General features: G+C 43.1%; 1 protein-coding gene across 1 annotated transcript in view; it reads left to right on the top strand.

Annotated features, from left to right (window-relative positions):
* GPR143 (G protein-coupled receptor 143) overlaps positions 1 to 20,742 on the top strand; it is a 350,633-nt gene that overhangs the window by 70,652 nt on the left and 259,239 nt on the right. Inside the window, exons 4-5 of the mRNA XM_085622133.1 lie at positions 12,381 to 12,473; positions 16,427 to 16,536. Coding sequence (XP_085478259.1) covers positions 12,381 to 12,473; positions 16,427 to 16,536 — 203 coding nt within the window. The remainder of the gene's footprint in view (positions 1 to 12,380; positions 12,474 to 16,426; positions 16,537 to 20,742) is intronic.

The raw sequence follows: 20,742 nt of genomic DNA, 5'->3' as shown, positions 1-20,742 counted from the left end.
CCGAGGGTAGAGTCAGCACAGAACCGAAGTTCGGCGCCGAAGAGAGCGCATGCGACCGCCCTAACAAGACCCGCTGTTGCCCGCAACCAAGGGAAACAGGTTCAATCGAACGGTTACTTTTCTGGGACTATCTAACCCAACTCTTCTCACTATAAAGACATTGTGAATATACAAGTCTTTCACCACCCAGGTCCTGAAGAAAGCCCGCCTGACCCTTCGGGGCAGAAGAAGGGCTGAAACATGTCGACCTTTTTATGGACACTTTTTTAGAATGCACAGGGTCCTAACTCACCCCTGAGTGCACACCAAAGACCTACGAATCCCCCAACACCCAGTACGATTAAAAAAATTGTTTTTACTGGCTCTGTGGGCTTTTAAAGTATAACCTTTTCACCACAAATCACTTCACTAAGACTCACTCTCCCCCCTTTTTTCTTTCTACGATCACTACCAACATAACCAGTGGTATGTTCTCCAGGTGGAGAAAGCATTACAGCAAAACCCAATGATGATGCTGTCACGTTACATATAACGAAGATATACCGCTAACATCGATCCCAGTACAACGTGATTGAGGGTTTTTTACAGTACCTTATACTGTCCGTGCACACCCTGGTTCCTTGGGACTAGTGATCCACTCCCCTATTGATTTTTGAATACTTGAAACAAGGAAGTCGAGTGGATCAGAAGCTCTTCCTTCTCCCTCCTGATTGATTACCATAAGATTTGAGAATATATACAAACAATATTTTTCCTGGATTAAGGGCCATTACTACTGTGCTGTGTGCCCATTTATAACATTTAAACAGCTGAGTTTGCTGGTAGAATGATAGTGCTGTGTTAAATACTGCAAAAGAGTATTGCAATTTTGCATGGATTGACTGCCCATTGGAGTCTGTGGCAGAAGTTTCCATCACTCCTGCAATGAGTATGAAGGAGAAAGCACTCTCGGCACTCTTAAGCTGTAAAAAGACTGCTTTATTGGGGAGCAAGCTGGGTGTGTCAATTACATTATCCTTTGGCTTCTTGCCTTACAAACTAGAATGCTGTAAACAGTGAACTAAACAATAACCAATGAGCTCATTCCACCTCTCCTAAACAGTTCTTGTCTTTTAAATACCCCTCATTCACCTCCTCTGTATCATATCTGCCCTTATGCGATCCTGAGGCTCCCCTGGCCTCCTCTGCTTTTCCCACTTGGCAGGCTCGGCTTCCCGTGTATCAAGCCGTCCATCCTTCCGTTCACTCCTAAATTCTTAACCTTCCCTTGGACTCTGCACTGATACCCCAGATCCCATCCTGAGTTCCCTTCTGACCGCCACCAGAAGGACCCATCACTCGTGGTGTTGCTTCTTCTTCCCTAGAGAGCTGACCAGAGAAGTTCAGTTTGCATCCTTCAGAGTCCCTAAATGGTGCATTAGTCCATCTAAGTATCATGCATTCCCCAGTGAACCCGCCTTCCTGAATCAACCCCTGCTTCTCATCCACAATTTATGGATGATTTAAAACTTCAAATCCTTCTGTCCTGCAAAATCATGAAAGTTCCCGATTTTCTTAACTCCTGTCTCCATTGATGGCCGCTGGATTTTTTTGCCCATGTCAAACCCTTCTTGGAAGCTTTGGGTCTACTACAGTTGAGCTTCTTGTCACGACTTCTTCACCAATGTCAAATCCCCTTTTATCATTTTAAGAGTTGTAAGCCTGTAATCTGCACAAGATCATTCTCACCCATATGTGTAATCAACCAATCCGGTTATCACAACTTCTTGATTCCTTGTAATCCTGACATCAGCTGCTCCCATTGTATCCCCCCTCCTTCAAACCATCTCACTATGTCCTTGTCCAAGTCTAATCTCAGTTGTATTCCTTGTTGTAGAGATTCCGCTTGCACTCCAGCTCAATGAATCACGGAGTGTCCGCAAATCCATAGTTCCTCCTTCCGGTTACCTATCCATTGCTCATCTGCAGAATGAGAGAAACTATTTATATACCATAGGTTTTATAGTCTCACATACCTCCACATGGAGTCACTCCTCCACCTCCTCAAAGGTTTACACTCCTTCTTATCTATCACTTTCTGATATCCCACAGTTGCTGCACCTATCCTGAAAGATTGGGTTCCAAAGTCTGTGTCTTCTAAACTTCTGATCTTTAAGCAAAGTCATAAAACACCCAGTACGTTTTTATACCCTCATGTACATATAATGGCTCCTTTTCCTGTCTTCTTTTTTCAACAGTTTTTTCAATGCACTCACAGGGCATGTCATAAAAGGACTTTACTTATTGACACTCATGTTCCCTTCGTTCTTGGATCTGTTTTGCTCAAGTGTAGCTATAACTCAACCCTTTGTACCTGCACATCTTCCCTTGAATTCCCCAAAGGCTCTTGAACCAACTTCCTCAGAGCCCCTCAAAGTCATGAAAAACATCAATGTAAAAACTGAACAGAACAGAGAAAATTCCCAAGGGGATACACATGTCTCTCTCCGGAACCACCACCACCTCCAAAATGCCTTCAGTTATAGGTCTCACCTTATCTTTTGCCTTTCTATGTTTTCTTGCCCAACCTTCCAGAATCATCCGTACCAATTTTCTTTTCCCAGGTTCATTACACCAAAAGCACTAGCCATAAAAAGGAATACCTGCTATTTTCCCAGTTACGGTAACTGGAGAGCAACCCTTGTCTGTTAGTGCTACAACGCAGCAAACTGATTCTTCTTGTCTTAATCTTTTTTTTAACACATTTTATTTATTTTCGAAGGCATACACAAGGAATGAGGCCCAATGGGCCAATACTCAATCAAACAATGATCAATTACATCATATGGAAAAAGAAAGTAAAACCCTGCACGTAAACACTCCGCCCCACTGCTGACCCCATCGACAGTAATGACACATTGCGTATTCCTGACACAAACCAACTGCACACCGCCACCCTCCACCCCACTCCTATCCCTCATAAGGCTGGGTTTCATCCTGAATCATTTGTATTTCAGGTCTGGGGGCTCCAACACTACACCCCTATAATCCACTCACCTGCCTTATTTTATAGTGTTTCTTATGGCAACCCCTAGCCTTGTACACTGTTATATCTAATCCCATACAATGATTCAGTCCCTTCTTACAAACTGCCAGGGATGGGGAGGTCTTGTGCTATGTCACGCTTGGCCAGAATTAGGCCCAACAATATTCAGGATTGTTGATGCCTATTACCCCACAAGCTGTCGGTGAGATGAAGAAGCCTCCATGTAGGTCTAGAGGGATCAACCAGGAGAGGAATTCTCCTGGGCAGGCTGTCACTCCACACCAGAATCCCTGCAACTCAGGACAGCTCCACACTGTATGAATAAAGGTGCCCTCATCCACACCACATCATAGATAGGTTGGGGAGTTAATCAAATCCATATGCCAGAGTCTAATGCGTGTAAGATAAACCATGTGGATGTACTTAATTTGGATCAGCCTGGGTCGGGCTTCAGTAGCAGCTACCCGAGGCACTGCCAGTGTCTCCAACCAGTCTTTGTTTTCCGAAGTCCCCAAGTCCACCTTCCATGGTGCCTGAAGGGCTTAAAAGGTGTCTGGCTGGTTTGAAAGAATGTTTGGTAGATCTTAGCGAATTAAGGATCTCCCAGATCGCTCATAAGGAGTTTGCCCTCTAAGGGATTAAACTCGGGAAGTCAGTCAATGTGGTAATGTACAGGGTCAGAGCATTGCGAAGCTGAAGGTATCTGTGAAAATTGGCTGTGGTGCAGCTGATATTCTAACTGTAGGGCCTGGAATGATTTCAATACTGTACCCTGCATAACAGCTCCCAGGGTAGAGATCCCGATCAGATCCCATTTGTGAAAACCCTCTATTGCTGCCACTTGGGTGAGTACGTAGCCCTTTCAGAGCGGTGTCCATTCCGTCAGTCTGCCCCACCATCCCACCCACTGGAGAGAGGAATGACAGAGATGGAATATGACCCTCTTTGCCGGGGGAAGAGAACTCCTGTCTCAGTCACCGCAAAGGTAGGAGAGAATAGGGGTATCCACCATTGCCCACCCAGAACTATGAATCCCTCGGAGAGCTCTCTTCAGAACCGCGTCAATAGCGCTAAAAATGAGGAGCCCAACAGGATAGGGGCATATACAGATAGAAATGTGATAGATTCTCCGAAGAGGGTCCCCGTGACTGCAATATATCGAACCCTACAGTCAGTCCACGTCCTAGTGTGGCAAAACAGGACAGTGTTTTTGATCAAAATACCTGTGCCCCTTGACCTCTTCGTGATCCCTGAGTGGAAAATCTGAGTGTATCCAAAACGGGCTAGACATGGAACCCTGGTGCCCAATAGGTGTGTTTCCTGAAGGAGGAGTGTATCTGTGCCAAACCTCTTGGCCTTTTTTAGGACTGCACCTCTCTTAACTTTGTCAAGTATACCATTCATATTCCATGATACAACCCAGTGTACTGTCTGATGAGGGGTTACTTATGTTGGGTGTGTGTGTGAGAAGCAAAGGATCAAGTTCTTGATGGGACTGATGTGAGCAGGCAGGTAACATGAACACAAAACGCAGAAAACAATAGCATATAGGCAAACAGTACATGAACTATAAATCCTTGATAATCCTTCTTCTTGTCTTAATATTAATCCCATTTGATCCATATCTCTGATTGTGCTTCACATTGCACATAGTCATGCCATGCAGTCCTGTATGTTCTCCTGGTTGACTCCACCAGTGACCGCTCCAATAGACTTCTCGCTCTTATCCAACTTCCCACATCTCTTCTGAGACTGTTGTTGCTTTGATATCCACTCCTGGGGCCAAACCATGGAACCTCTCCCACTGTGAAAGAGCCAGAGCATCAGCTATCTCGTTTTAGTAATCCAACTATATATGTTTTGTTTAGAACAGAAGGTTCCAGTGCAAACACAGTAGGACAAACTCCATTAGTAAATGACACGCCGATCGGTTGTCGTTCTTTTTATTTATGACATGCACTACTGATTCATTTTCTAGTACAAACATTACCTTTTTTCCAACAGCTCTTTGCCCATAATCTTGCTGCCTGCAGTACTGGAACAAAATCCAGAAAAGCTATGCTGTAACTCTCTTTCCTCCATTTTCTCCATTTCCATTAGTCTCTCTGTTGTGCACATGGAGTTATGTGGTTTAGCAACCGATTTCATTGCAAAATCTATGTCCCTAGTAAAAGCTCTACCTAGGGGTACTTCTCTGTCTGCAAAGTTGATATGTCCTAATATCCGTTGAATTAGATGCAGTTCACATCTATTTTTATTTAATACATATTCTAGTAACCCCAGGTAATGTCAGTAGCTGGTCAACAGGCAACCGTGACTCCAAAGCCGCTGAGTCCAACTCTGTGCCTAAGAATGTCAAACAGTTTTTGGGTGCTTCTGTGTTTTCTTGAGCTAGTGGTATTCCCAAATAACCAGTCACCTCCTTTTACGTTTTTAACAGCTGTAAACACTTAGCCTTATGGTCACCCTTCCCTATCATAAGGAAGTCATAACAGCGCAGCACATGCTCTGACCTTGCTGCCTTCTTCACTGCCCAGTCCAAGAATGTGCCGAATGTCTCAAAATCTGCACAGGCTCCTGCATACCCCAAGGGCATTGCTCCATTTCTAAAGTCCTCCCTGTGAAATTGAATACCCAACAACAGCATGCCATGCAGTTGGACAGGTAAAAGACGAAAAGCAGACGTATGATCATGTCTCATAATTCCTGATCCTCCGCACTATCCCATCAGTGCTAGTGTAGACTACTGAACAATCTTTTCGATCAATGTATTCATTAATTGATCTGCCCTCTGGTCAGGACAAATAATAAAAAAGCATGTATTCCCCCTGCACTTTTATAGGCACCAAACCAATGGGGGAGACAATCAAATTATCACTTGGAGGAGACTCAAATGGTCCCACCATCCTGCCCTTGTCACTTCTTGTCAAGCTTCTCTTGAACCAACCTCTCCTTCCCCCAATAAGGTTTAAAATTGTCCACCTACCTTTTGTGTCTTGCCCCTGTATATATGATTCGAAAACCTTCTTTGAAATCACACTACAAGTATCCTGCAGCTCAGTGATCAGGGTACAAATGCTAAAGTTTTTTCAATATCCCAACCTTAATTGGTGTAACTTATTTTCCAAGTAATCCCTTATCTGGCTCACTTGCTTCGCTCCTTGTCTCCCGTTGCATTTCACAAGCTGGTGACGCCCATTTAATTTCTGCAAAAACAACAATTGATGGACAGAATGCAGAACAATGTCATACATTCACCTCAGTACAGAGATCTGGGCCTAAATCCATCGTTTTTTTGCTCACCATGCCATTCCAGTTTGAACCCAGCCATATTCCAATCAGTCTTTACCCTGTGCCCAATGGGAACAGTCCAGCCTGAACTGCCAGGCCAGGTCCTACCTGGACTGGAAACAAGCATCCTAGGACCGGTTTCGGGGTTTCACCCCTCTTCAGCCAGGATAGCTTGTGTCGAGTGGCATGGAGAGCACGGGACCCACGTCTGGGCATACCCGTCCCACTCAGGGTGACAAATGCAAAAACAATTGATGGACAGAATGCAGAACAATGTCATACATTCACCCCAGTACAGAGATCTGGGCCTAAATCCATCGTTTTGTTGCTCACCATGCCATTCCTGTTTGAACCCAGCCATATGCAAATCAGTCTTGACCATGTACCCAATGGGAACAGTCCAGCCCGAACTGCCAGGCCAGGTCCTCCCTGGACTGGAAACAAGCCCCTATATGTATTACTTATAATTTTAAACATATATTTAACTATGTTTATTTTAAATATATGTATCATTTACTTTATTTTACATACATTTTTAACATTAAAAAAAACCAATATTTTTAACAACAATATTTTTGACAACAATATTTTTTCCCGATATTTTTGTACTTACCATAATGTAGATAGGACTTCGATATTCTTGACATCGATATTTCCGCTCCGATATTTTTGATGTCGATATTTTTGACGTCGATATTCTGTCAGTGATTCTGTTTTAACATCCACTAGAACTTTTATATATTTTTCCCATGACTCAAACAGCATTTTCAGAAAGGACCACCCTCTCCCTTCCCGCTATTCTTTTCCATTCTTCTTCCTTATTTAATGCTTCTTTGTTGTCCTGGTTACCGTACATTCCTCAGTCCACCAATTATTCCCATACTAACTCTTGGAATGATGTACCTCTCCTTGGTCTGCCATTTCCTTACTGGATTTTCTGGCTACTTATTTGCTGCTTCCCCTCGCTGTTCCATGTCACCTGTCTCTCATCTTTGTCTTCTGGTCTATGCTGCTTTTGCTAAATATTAACTATTTTCCCTCCTGTCACTTGGGCCTCTATCTGTAGAACTCACATCTGCTACATCATCTACTTCTACAATGTCCCTCAAGCCTGCACTTTTGTCACTTTTGCTTCCCCAGCAACTGCTCTCCTCCTCACTTTACTGTGTTCTGTATGTCTCCTCTTCTTGAATGTGCACCACAAGCACTTCTGATTTTATTTTGCATCAATCTCCCACCCTTTTCCTTTGACAATTGTTGTATGTCCCTTGACATGTATGTTGTTCTCTGAAGACTCTAGTTGTAAGATTGTAGTATTTGCCTCTTCTTCATCTACCGTGCTGAAGGTCATCGCTCCTCTCATCATCTCATGTTGTTTTGAAGTGTTGCCTTAATACCTGAAGCCACTCTGGAGCTTCTACCCATCAAAACTGAAATTTTTAAGGGACAAATCAGCTATTTGGTTCGAATACCTCCGGCCGCGCTTTGGGTGTCCCTGGGTACTGCTCCTGACTGACCTGCTGACAAGGCTTTATTCTGGGTCCATGTATAGCCTCTGTGACGATGCGGTGAAGGCGTCTGTCCCTCTGCCTGCTCTAATTCTGATAACATGTTTCCATGGCAGACTCCTTTTATGACTATAGCCTGATCAACTGTATAGACTGCGCTGCCATGCCAAGTGCGAGTCCTTCCCTCACCTGGTGTCTGCCACATGGTTGCCCTTCACCAGAAGCCACCTCTTGCTGGTCTGCCGTCTTCCACTTCTTGCTGGACCCCCCACTCCAGTCCCTCGGTGGTGATGTGTCTGCCTCACCTCTGATCTTCAAAGTTCTTTGCTGAGATAATACTGATTGCATATCCATGCCGCCTTCCTTTTACCCTCCCTGGGCAGCTGTTATGTCATTGAAACTGCATGGCCTCGGGCTCTCTTCCCTTCAACCTCTGTAGGTGAGGTTAGCGACCCCAAAAAGGAGGGACCCAGTTCTCTCCCCCTCACGCTGCTATGGCCAAAACTCTGGCTGAGGCTGCTTTTCTCTGGAAGAGGATGTAGGACTCCAGAGGGGTAAAGGCCTCCCAACTATTTACCGTAAAAACAAGAGCTAGGCAGGCTGCCTGCAGCTTGGCAATCTTGTCGCCGGAGAGAATGACCACATGTCTTTCTCAAACATTGCCTCCTAGGAAAGGTTTTCAATCTCAGGAACTAAAGAATAACGTCATTGCAACAGCCCATGGGCACCTCGTTATGACTCTTGCAGCTGCTGTCTTCAGTAATTTCTGGCCAGAGAGGGCAGGACACGCCCCATCCTTCCAGGGCCTGAGAAGGGCCCGTCCCATCATCCCAGAACACTGAATGGAGGAGACACAATCCCACTGTAATGCTGCTCTTGTCTGCACTATGGAAGAGTAGAGTGGAATCTTTTCAGTCTCTCAGAGTAGTGCTGTACCTAGTCTTCCCCATGTGATCTCTACAGATGAGTCTGAGGGAAGCTGTGAGCTTCTGACCAACAACTGTGTTTTTGCATTACTGCATTCCTACTGACGACATACATAGATTGCAATGGAGCCTGATAGATATGGTGTCAATATTTGCACTGCCTGACAAGAGTGAAAGCCTAAACTTCCGCTTCTAATCAGTGAAAAAGGTGGTGGACATTTCTATTGGTCCAACATGAGTGCAAATCTGTCCTAGCAAAATCTGAGCATTCTTGAAGTGTTCATGCAAAATTGCACTGTCCCCAATGAAATACATTTAATCCCGAAGTGTTGGAACAGGATTGCTCCTGCAGTATGTATATAAGCTGTCGTTAGGGTTGGCAGAGTAGCTCAGACGTGTCCTAAAATATTTTTAATTCTTGTCCCTAGCTCATAGACTTCACAGCTGCCAAGGTTTCATATTGCTAAATGTGATATTTTCATAATTTCAGTATAATTATGACTATGAGTGACACTTTCTCCATGAGCAAAATCAAGCAATGAAGATGAGGGAAACATATAAATATCAGAAATGACACCCATTTGAGCAACAACAGCTGCTGCAGTAGCAATCATGAAGTTAGTCAGTCTGTCTCGAGTCACAGCTGCTGACTAGAGGAGCTGCTCTCTGTTGCAGGACTGGTGGCTCTATGATGCAGATGAGGAGGCCAAAGCACCACCTTCTCAGCTCTCTCCCGGGATCATAGCTCTTAGACACGTTTGAGGAAGTTCTACTGTTGCCAGGCGACAGCAACAGTTCTGGGGAGGGGTCCCAGGGTGGGGGACACTGGCTTAGGCAGGAAAACATAGTCCCTGGGCTGCACAGCCTAGTGGAACATCTCTATGTTGCTGGGCGGTCTGGCTGAAGCAGATGCTGCCTCAACCAGCCGTTGCCTACTGGCTCCTCCCTCTCATTTAATGATGCTGCTTAGAGGATGACTCCAAGGCCTCTCTGTCCCACATGGGAGCCGGCCCAAATCCAAAGAGGATGTGAGGCCCCAATACAAGTCACTCTTCTCACTGGTAGCTGTCTAGTCTTGCTGGCGGGCCATGAGAAAAACAAACTAAAACAGATTGCCAGTCATTAGCCCCCTTCACCTGCGGGCAATCAATCTGGAGAGCATCAGGACTCCAGGGCCTCTCTCTGTCCACGTCACAAGGGACCCCCGGCCCAACAGGAAGGTTGTGTGCGGCCTCAACATGAACAAGACTAGTTACACATGGATCCATGCATCTCAGCTGCCTAAGTGTCACACAGTCTCAGCTGACTTGCGCACGGACAGTCTGAGCACCATTTTGCATTATCTTCACAGGCTGAGGCCGGCGCAGTAATATCCCATACAACATAGTTGAGACTGTCAGAAACCTGTTGAAATTGTCCCCAGCGTTTTTGAGAAATAACTGCAAGCATAATGTGACCAGAATTTAAAAACACACGCTTGTCTCAGCCTGGGTCGCAGCTGGCATCCTCATCTACAGCTGTGCCAGAGGGCAGTGTAGAACCTCTGAGTGAATTCTGCAACAAGTCACGACCCGAACCGGCACACCCAGACTGCAGGCCGCTGCAGATTGCGTGCTGCTGTTTCCATATGGCGAGCAAATGAACATATAATATGTGTGTTGGAAAAAATGGTAGAAATGCAGTGCTGCCAGCGTGCTATCCTGATCATGATTTGCCGTAAAGTAGCCCCCCAGTGCCTTAGCATCCTGCCTCCCACAAGTTAACTGAACTCCGGCAGCAGGATGTGACGTCCGGGCTCCGCGGTGCTTAAGTCAGTGTTGTATCACACAACCTGACTGGGCTGTCATGTCTCGGTACTAACCATAGGGCACTACCAACGTGACATCATCTGAGAGCCACGGCGGGAATGACAATCTCCAAGAACTCAACTCCATGGGGATCCACTGTAGCAGCATTAAGCAGCAGAGCGAGTCCCAAGCCTGAAGAAGCAGCTTGCGCTCGCCACTGCGCGCTGCCAGCTGTCTATGACACCTGAGTTTTATTTAGGTAGTTGAGCTGAGCACTAAAATGGATTGTTTTACAGCTGAGGCTTGACAATGCATATCAGTGCGGTGATGTGTAGCACCACACTGAAATGCGTTAGACTAACGCCTGATGCGTGGTAGTTGGCAGGACTGGTTTCGTTCATGTTTCAATAGGGATAAAACCTCCCTATTTTAGTTCTAGCAAAAAGGACAAGGAAGCTACGGAAAGGCTACAATGATGTTGATGACGCCGGATTCTTATCTACCTTACCATCACCAAGAATCCTCTCAAGTCTCCAGGATCTTTTTATCTGCTAAATAGTGTAGAGGGGAGGAAGTCAGATTTTAACATATAGCAATAATTTACTTTACTCTCTAAAAGGACCACTGACTCAGATTCTCAATTTTGGGGATTTAATATAACCAAGAATAACTGCACATACAAACACCTCAGTACAAGGTGAAGAAAATAAATGGGCACTAATACAAAAAAAAAAACTACGCAGAAGCCTCACCCGACTCAGGATAAGAAGAATAATCAATTCCAGTAACATCACAAATACGAAAATTACTCCAGTCTATACATTTGAAGTCATTAGCCTAAAAGAAAATCAGTTAGGCTATCCCTACTCTATCTCTGAGGTGACATCCCTACTTAACATTTTTCCCTTCCAGGCAAGAGAGTAAAAGGTGTCAGAAGTGAAGACTTCCTTAGCTCCCCATCTAAGCTTCAACTGCTCAACCCTCGGGGCACTGTCCCTAATACAAAATCCCAAAAACATAGAACACGCCCTCCGGCACACGTCTTCAGCCAGGTCTTCTTCCAGTCCTTTTCCAGTGAAACTTGTATCCCATCCAGCGACGGTTATCTTGATCTTGGGTCCCAGGCACCTGCTTCTGCCGAAAGTATCATCCCCAAATTTCGGTGTACTCCCATTTTGGCTTCTCGTACCATCCTAACTCCTAAAACAAAGGCCTAGTCTCTCTAATGAGCTAAACGTCCTTGCACCTGCAACAGAAACATGTGAATGAAAACGTTCTCCTCTAAGCTTTTCTAACATCCTGAAACCCAAAGCCTTACCAAGGGAAATTATTTACGGCCTACAGCATTTAGCTGACTTAAGAAATGAACAGGCCTTTCTCTTTAAACGTATCAGCGATCAGGCCTTCACACAGTTTAAACACTCACCTCTAGAATTCAAATTCCAAACATTAACTTCATCACTCTTTATATATGAAAAGACAAACTACATGTGCAACTATAATATGGTGCACGTTTAAACCTAGAGCATCGCATTACATGAAAAACAATCATTATGCATTGACTAAAATACATTGCAGTGAACTATGACATTTCTCTTCATGAAAAGCATGGTTACATGTCTGATCATACTATTATAAGCAGATTTGAGTAATACATTTCTAAGTCACACCTGAATACAATTTTGATTAATATGTGGGTGCGGACTAACAGTGAATATGATACACCCCTACAATTTTCTGAATAACGTGGCGCTCTATCAATGTTCAACCATACATGTTTACATTTTGATACAAATGGCATGCAATCTATGTGTTTGATTGTATTTCTTTCATTTTTTTCTAGTACGATTGTATTGTATCACATGATGACTTGGGGTCTGGCCATCCTGCTTTGTGTGGAAGGACTCGTTTTGCTCTATTATCCTACCGTCTCCAAGTAAGTAGGCCTCATTACCCGTTTGATTATTTGATTTTCTAAGTCTGTTGTCGCCTGGCATTTGGTAAGCATGAATGAGTAAATGGGATTACATTCTTTTAATAACTGTAATTGGGCCAAGCAAAGAAAAGTAAGCCAACATGAAAAACCTATCTTCCCCGGAGATGTTCACGGAAAACAAATGTGTGCTATTGGAAACTCAGAAATTACTGGGCCATCTTTTTGAGAGGTATAGATCTTTGTTATATAAGGTGAGGAATAAGAGCACCAGCTTCGGCTGCAGGCTGCTGTGTATTTTTACTGCATTATTGCAATGTGATTTAGTTTTGTTGTACTGCAGTCACTGTGCTGTATTCTGTTTTGTTGTGATGTGCCCTGTTATGTTTTAATTGGGCTATGTTGCTTTGTGCATGCTGTGGTGTTATCTGTTCTGTTGTTATGTTAGGTGTATGTCAACAAATGCTTCTACATTTCCAGCGAAAACCAGCACATCCTGTGACAAGGAACTGTTTACCACTGTCTGAGGTGGTGAAATAATGCTGCTCCTGCTTTAATTGCTTAAAACATGAGTCATCACAAAACCTTGGCGTCTTAAACTTCAGTAATAACTCAAAAATATATAAATATATTTACAGTATAAATCGTAAGTTAGGTCACAAAAAATACATTACACAAAATCCTATACACGAAGTGCAATGAAACAACAGCATAACCCAATACAGTAGTAAAACCACAGCTTCTTCCTATGTACACTATGTATTAACTGCAGTCACTAGACGATCGAAAACTTTGGAACATTCCTCCATCGAAAACCACGATACCACAACAAGACAATTACAGAAACATTGAAAGGGTTAGCTAATTTGGGCAAACAATAGATGCTTGCGACAACAGCCTGACCACAATCAATAAACTTCAAAATGGATACTCTGTTACTAATCTGTAACATATGTATCCAATAAAACACTAGAAAAGAGCTAAACAAATTGGAACTGTCGACAACACACATGGTAACATGCAAAGGAAGGGGACAGTTTCCGCAAGGTTGGATAATGTTTTTACAGGCTTCAGAAAGGTAAGCCTGCCTCCTGGATTTAGGGTTAGTGATGCTGGCTGTCCCAATATGTGGTTGCCTTACTACACAGTGGCCCTTAAGCCTTATAGTCAGTGGCTCCTCAAGCAAGGGGGGTAGACTCAAAGAACAGGGGCCAGATTACTGTCTGGCTCACAGAAATGACAGAAGAGGTCCTCTCAGGCCACACAGTCTTCTCTCAACCTACCTAGTCAACTGGGTCTCGGCCACAGCAGCAACAGGTTGAAAATGAAGCTCAAAGCATAATATAGCAGTTGTTGAAGTGAGAGATTGTGTTCACCAGCCAGAGCCAACTCAGAGCTCACATGCACATTGTAGCAGTCTACTTATTTGGCAGCTCTGCTTTCGTCTCTGATCAACGGGTGAGTGGGCCTCTTGATGTTGTGTTGCATCTCTCCAGACCTTTGTCTGGCTAGGGATGTCATATGCAGGGAAGGGCCTCAGCAAAGTAGGCAAGCAGATCTTCAGCAAGACACCCAAGCTTGTTCCGAGGAAAAATGGAGTGGGCAGTATTCAACAATACACGTTCTGGAATTACTAAGGGGGGGTGGGTGGACGGAAATTATGCTCTTTGGAAAATCTGCCTTGATGTGGTCTGATATTTGGTGGCCCAGGAATTGGGTACCGCCTCCATGTACTAAAAAGGCAGGCAAAAACCTTGGTTTTACAATGAATGACAAACCTTCGATGGCAAGTCATGTCCATGTGTGGTGCCTGTTTTGGTATTCTTCGCTTTCTTAGAGAGGTGTTTCCGTGTCTGCCTCTGGATTGTAGAAAAAGTGTAACTCAGGCCCTAATAGCAAGTCACTTCACTTGGACTATGTAGATGCCTTGTTGGTGGATATGAAGATATCCCCAGTGACGAGACTACAATTGATCCAAAATGGTAAACATAGTTTACGCTGAAACCGGAACACCGCATGCCATTACAACGCAGTTGTTACAACGACCTTGTTGTTACAACGCATTCCATTACTCCGCAAGTTGAAACAACGACTTGCTCTAGGGGTCAGAAGGTGTTGGATTTAAAATCCAACCCATACCCTACTGTTGCACAGACTGGAGTTGGAATACTAAAATTATACTATTCCAACATCCAGCGCCCCCCCTAGAGCAAGTCGTTCTGAATTGCAGAGTAATGGCATGCATTGTTACAACATGGTCGTTGTAATGACCTCGTTGTAATGGCATGCGTAAAAAAAGCATGCAGGAAAATGAGGTATATTCATCCAAAATATAGCAGCATGCTTGGTTTGCTTACTTCCAGAATAGCTCCGGGTCCGAGATGGTTGCACTTGCTGCCGATTAGAAAAAGGTGTATATTCAAACTTCTCTGTTTTCCCCACAAAGCATTGTATGGGGTTGGCCCACTGTACCTCTGGTCCCGCATTAATTTCTACCATCCAACAAGGACTCTGAGGTCTTCGAGTATCACTTTACCTGCTCCTTGTTGCATTCACACCACTCAAAATGGAGGAATTATTTTTTTGTATTTGGCCCCCTTCTACTCGAATAAATTACCCAGCCATATTTGTGCATGTCACACCTTTGCGACCTTTAAAAAGCTGTTCAAAACACAGCTTTCTAACTTGTCCTTAGTCTTAGCTCCTGTTGTGTTGCTTCCTCTACATATACTCTTTATAGGGTGAAACGTTTCTCGCACTATATCAAGTCCATATAATAAGTAAGATCAATCGAATCCAGGTAGGTCCAAGTGTAGAAGGTATTCAACAGGCTGTAGAGAAACACCAACCAAATGTCCAGGTTCAGGCGGTTGGGAGCTCCCCACTGCCATTATTAGTCATTGCATGTCCAGATTCAAAGGAGTCAGTTTAGTGCACAGTTTCCCTCCTCACAGATGAGCATGGGATGGTCCTCACTGCAGAATCAAATACAGGGTCCTCAGCCTGTGAGCAGAAGCACAGGTACAACTTTGAGGGTACTCCGCTGTTAAGAATCCATGTGTATTCTTTCCAGGCGACATTTGCAAGGGGTTCATTATATTTTTAGTTTTAAAAATAAAATCTTCCTTTGAGATTTTCTTTTTGAAAATAAAAAGTTTAAAGTTTGACGTTCAGCTCTATCATGTTGATGGAGGTGTACGTCAAACTTTCAATGCATTTACAGGAACCGCTGTAATTGTGGTATCTGTAAAAGCAAGAGATGTCAGCAGGGCCGGTGGACATCTCAAAATATGGTTGGCCGGGTACTCCTTCAAAGCAACAGAGTGTTCTACAGGTATTATGCATAGAAAAATCACTTTTGTCGATTGTTTGAGATTGATTCATTTGTTGGTGCAAAGACAGGCCATGTTATTTTGTATGACTTTAGGTTATCATGTTTGGTACATTGGCCTTGAGCGCTGTGCTCAACGTCCGCAGTGCTTTGACCAAATACTTCATTTACTAATGTTTAGTAAATCTGGGTCTTAGAGACATTAAAGACTGTGGTGTGAACTACTATATACAAATATTTTATTGTAATTGCGTATGTTTCCATTATTCACCCAGCTGGTGTCTGCAGTAGATCAGTTTAATGCAGCCAGTTGCATTGAGTGAATAAATGCTTGAACACTAGTCATAACAGAATTTAATTCACATTGCATGTTGGTATCACTGTTGGCACCCATTTCTAATAGATGGGCATGTTTTGTCCAATACCTGCAGTGCTAGCAGAATCCTCCATAGCTGGTATGTTGTGTAACATTACTTTGTGCAGATGGGCAACGGGAGTCCACTTAATGCCAAAAGGTGTCATACATCTTGCCCCCCACACTACTCATTTTGCAATGTTTTGAGAAGGTGTGTTCTAAGACTTGTGAGGAGATGTTCATCCACACTCTTTGTAATTTTCTTTTCAGCTGTGAAAACAGTTTGGAGCACGCGATTCCACATTATGTCACGACGTATGCGCCATTACTGCTAGTATTAGTGGTAAACCCAATCCTCTTTTCCAGAACAGTAGCAGCAGGTAAGATTGTAGGACCAAGAGCAAGTGTGAAAAAATGATGCATTCAACAACTGTTTAAAATACCATACATATTGCAATTGCATTGCTGAATGAGTGTAAAGGCCATTGAACTATGCAAAGTCAGACTTGTTGATGCTAGCACTATCTTTCATGTATTTGAACAGTCAACAGTAACAGCCTGTAAAGTTAAAGGGGCCGCATCATAGACATCTTAGTCTGTCAGCTGCAACTGTTTCTAGATTATTTCCATGAGTACAGTCCAGTTGCATTCTAGTATTTGATATCCCATTATATTTAAAAAAAATTATAATAATTCTCAAGTACTTTTCAAGCATGCTAACTTTTTTCATTGTAAGCATGAACACTTATGACTTATACAAATTGCACCCTAGCCTTTTAAGAGCATGTTACACATTGTTCTAGAGTACATTATGATTTAAATTCTAATTAAATTAATTACTACACTCTAGTAAATGGGGTCTTGCATCCTGTAATGAAATAGCTTGTTGTCATTTAATAGAATAACAAAGATGACAGTTTTACAAGTTGTAGCCTCATAAATAGACAGCTTTGGCACAGTCGCCTAGCTGTTACTCTGCAATAAGTCGGGCACCTGGCAGATTATTTTTAACATCTGCTTGCCTATGCCCTTTACGAGTCAAGCTAACCTTTTCAGACTCAATCTTTGTACTGCCTATTTTCTTCAGTCATCTTTTCCTTTCTTTCACCCAGTTCTGCAGGTTCTTCTTGCTTCAAGACACATTTTGAAATTTTTTACTGTAGTTTGCAATAGGCATGGCCGAAATTTTAATTACGTCAGACTATTTGGCATAATTTTAGTAGTTTTGCATAAAGAAATGTACATAAAATTACCGAGATTATGCCACATGACGTAATTTCAGGGAGAAATTTAAACACATGATATACCATTTGGGTAATTTTTTAATGCAAGTGGCATTTCAGATCGAATTGTTATCCGAGTGGACCATTCAAGTGATTTTTGATCGCGAAACTACAAACCTGAATGCGAATGGCAGTGTTTTTAAAGCAAATGACAGTTCCTTTAACATGTATGGTCAACAAACATTTTAGATAGAACTGTTTTGACTGCTCAAGTAATTTTTGAGCACTAAACTACAAATCCAAACTCAAGCGGCAGTGTTCTGAATGTCAGCAACCGGAAATCAACTCAAAATTTCATTTTCAAGTTAAATTGTTGCCCGAACAGACCATTTGGGTACATTTTTGATTGTGGCATGCATTTTGCATAATTACACATTATTTGCAATTTTACATTAGTATACTACCCGAAAATTATGCAAGTTACGCACACCCCCAGTTCTTAATTACATACAACAAAGAAAAATGTGTAAGCATTCTAATAGATATGAAATAACTCAGGGCCTTGTTTTGTCCTGGATGGGTTTTACTCTGTACTGCTAAGGAGGGGTTGTGTCTTCAGCCACCCTGGCAGAGGGCCGCCTGCCAAATTTAGAGATCCCTGCCTGCCTGGCAGGGATCACACAGATATGAAGGGAGCTGCTACCACAGCACCTCATTTCATGGTGTTTTTCGCTCTTCATCAAATCATAAGTAAGTAACTCTGTGTTGCTGAGCAAGCTATGTCTGTCATTAAAAATCTGTTGGCAAGCAACTCCTTTGCCCCATCAAAAATAAATATTTACCCTACATGACTAAAGCCTTATTTCCTGCAACTCTTTCAGTTATTTTCTTGGAGTCTCCAATACCCAAATTTCCATAATAATCTTATTTGTTAATTTAACCTTAGCCAGTATCTTTCATATTGCTTTGATCTTTGTACACACACAGTAACAGAAATGTTGCATATCATGTGATCTTTCTGAAGTGGTTGGGGTGAAAGTAAATTCTGTAAACAAAAGAAGCGCATTTAAGTTCCTACATAAAATCTTGTTTTCTCTACAGGTGGTTATAAGCTGCGTAGGAACACATATTTAAGACCGTTTATTTATTTTCTTTCTTTCTTGGATGAGGCTTGATACAGTATGAGTTTCTATGGATTGACAGTGTTTTTTCTTGTATCTGGTCTCCTGAGAACTGCTGGGCTGCCTCTAAGTGTTTTTGATTCACATTGCGATGTACCCCTCGAATGTGTAAAAATCTCCAGTTGCTCTTGTACTACGCTGAATAAAAGCGCTGATAAATTTCTCAGGATGAGTACTACTTGCCTCTGAGAGCAGCTTTCTCTAACATTGTACTTTTTCTCATATATAATGTAACATAAACGCCCTGCACAGTTTACTGCTCAATGTTTCTTCCGGTATACAAGTGTTACATCATAATCTATCTAAAATAGACTAGACTTGACAATTCTGTTCCTGCCTTATCCCTGTCCACAGTCGCAGCCGGCATTAATCGAGGGTGGGGTGGAGGTTGGTCGTGCAGGGGGGGGGGGGGGGCAATAATACGTTTAAAACATTTACCTGTCTGCTGACCGGCCGGGTCCCCTGCTCCTAATTCTGTTCTCCTGCCTCCGACCGGAAAAAAAAGCAGGCAGCCTCCATCCCCTCCCCTAAACCAATCACAATGCTGCAATGGCAGCGTTGTGATTGGTCGGAGCGGCATCCAGCCAGGCACCTATGGGAGGCCATTTTCTCCATGTAGGCCGGTCAGACAAGGAATCTCAGGAGTACTAACACTCTACTTCTCATTCCACTGAAAACTCGCAAACATAAAACCTTATCACACTTCTTCTCTGGAAATGCACCCAAAATTTGGAACTCCATCCAAGTCCATATCAGGACTAACCCCTCCTTCATAAGCTTCAAATGCCAGCTCAAAGACTTCTTCCTCAACTGAACTCTTCAGAATGGATAGTTGCCGCCTAATGTAGAATCCTGCCCATTGCAGTATATATTCACTTTGATAAGAAGGCTTTTACATCACCTACCTCTTGACTCGCTCCTTTGTCCCCCCTCCCTCAACAGGATCCGTCACGAATCAATGTGCTTATTATTGTTATACTTTGTGTTCAATTGCATCACGATAAATGTTGTAAAGCGCTCTGATACCTTCCGGTCTGGCCAGCGCTATATAAAACTCTTAAATGAATAAATAAATAAAATGTGGGCTGCATTGCAGCCTGCATGGAGAAAGGGCAGAGTGCGCATGATTGGTTTGGGCGGCCCCAGAGGGCCGACAAAACCAGTCATGCTCACTCTGGAGTGGGCACACCACTCCCCCCCTGCCCAGCCCTGCTCGTAGAGCAGCCCCGCACGCCTGCAACTAAACACTTCTGCCTTCTTGCAGTGCGAGAAGCAGAAACATAAAGTGGTAGTTTTACCATTTTATGTTTCTGCTTCTTGCACTGCAAGAAATCAGTGAGGCGACGCTCCTCCGCCCTAGTGGAGGAGCCTCCCCTGCCTGTCCGTTTCTGGCATTCTTCTCACAGATGAAGTTGTGTAATGCGTTGTCCTCAAACCGTTTTCTACAAAAATTGGTTCTTTATTGCGTGTGTGCAATTTTCTAAGCTGGGGAGAAAAAAAGAATTCCTCATGAGTAAGAGCCACTTTCATGCGCTTTACCAAAATGCAAATAATAACATGGAGCTAGTAAACTTAATTAAATTCATACTTTGCTCAGGCACGTATATAAATATTCAATCTTGCGTTGACCTCTCTAGCAGCTTTTAGCACGCAGTTTCCACATCGCAAAGACTTTTACTTCGCACGATTTTCCACCGCATGGCGTTTCAACGCCAATGTTGTTTACCCTATAGCACAATCCATTAGGACGCATACAGGTATTTCGCACGCCATTACAACGCGTAATGTTTTCTCTTTTGGCTCGTAAACTCCCTGGAATTCGGCTGCAGCGAAATCCGGGCTTTTTGTGTGGTGGTGTTGTCTTGTAATAGCAGTACATTTACATGACAATTTGCATTTACAATTATGGCTAAAAGTACTCCGGTTTTGAACTCGATATGTTGAAAATGCAAATGTAAAATGTGATAGCACTGGAAGTCTTTTTTTTTTTTTTTTGCGTCATACGGATGTTAAAACTGTGTAGTCAAATCAACATGTAAATAAAGCAATTCGTAATAAATACTTGTAAGAAAGTACAATTCCTTGCAAATCAAGCTCATTATTGTTATTGGCGTAGAATAAAGCGAGCAAGACGTGGCATATTACCATTCCCGTGTACATTAAATAATATGAACTAAGTTGT

The sequence above is a fragment of the Triturus cristatus genome, chromosome 8 (assembly GCF_964204655.1).
Source record: "Triturus cristatus chromosome 8, aTriCri1.1, whole genome shotgun sequence".
Classification (NCBI taxonomy): Eukaryota; Metazoa; Chordata; class Amphibia; order Caudata; family Salamandridae; genus Triturus; species Triturus cristatus.
Note: the sequence above shows the minus strand (reverse complement) of the source record. Positions and strands in the feature narration are given on the sequence as shown.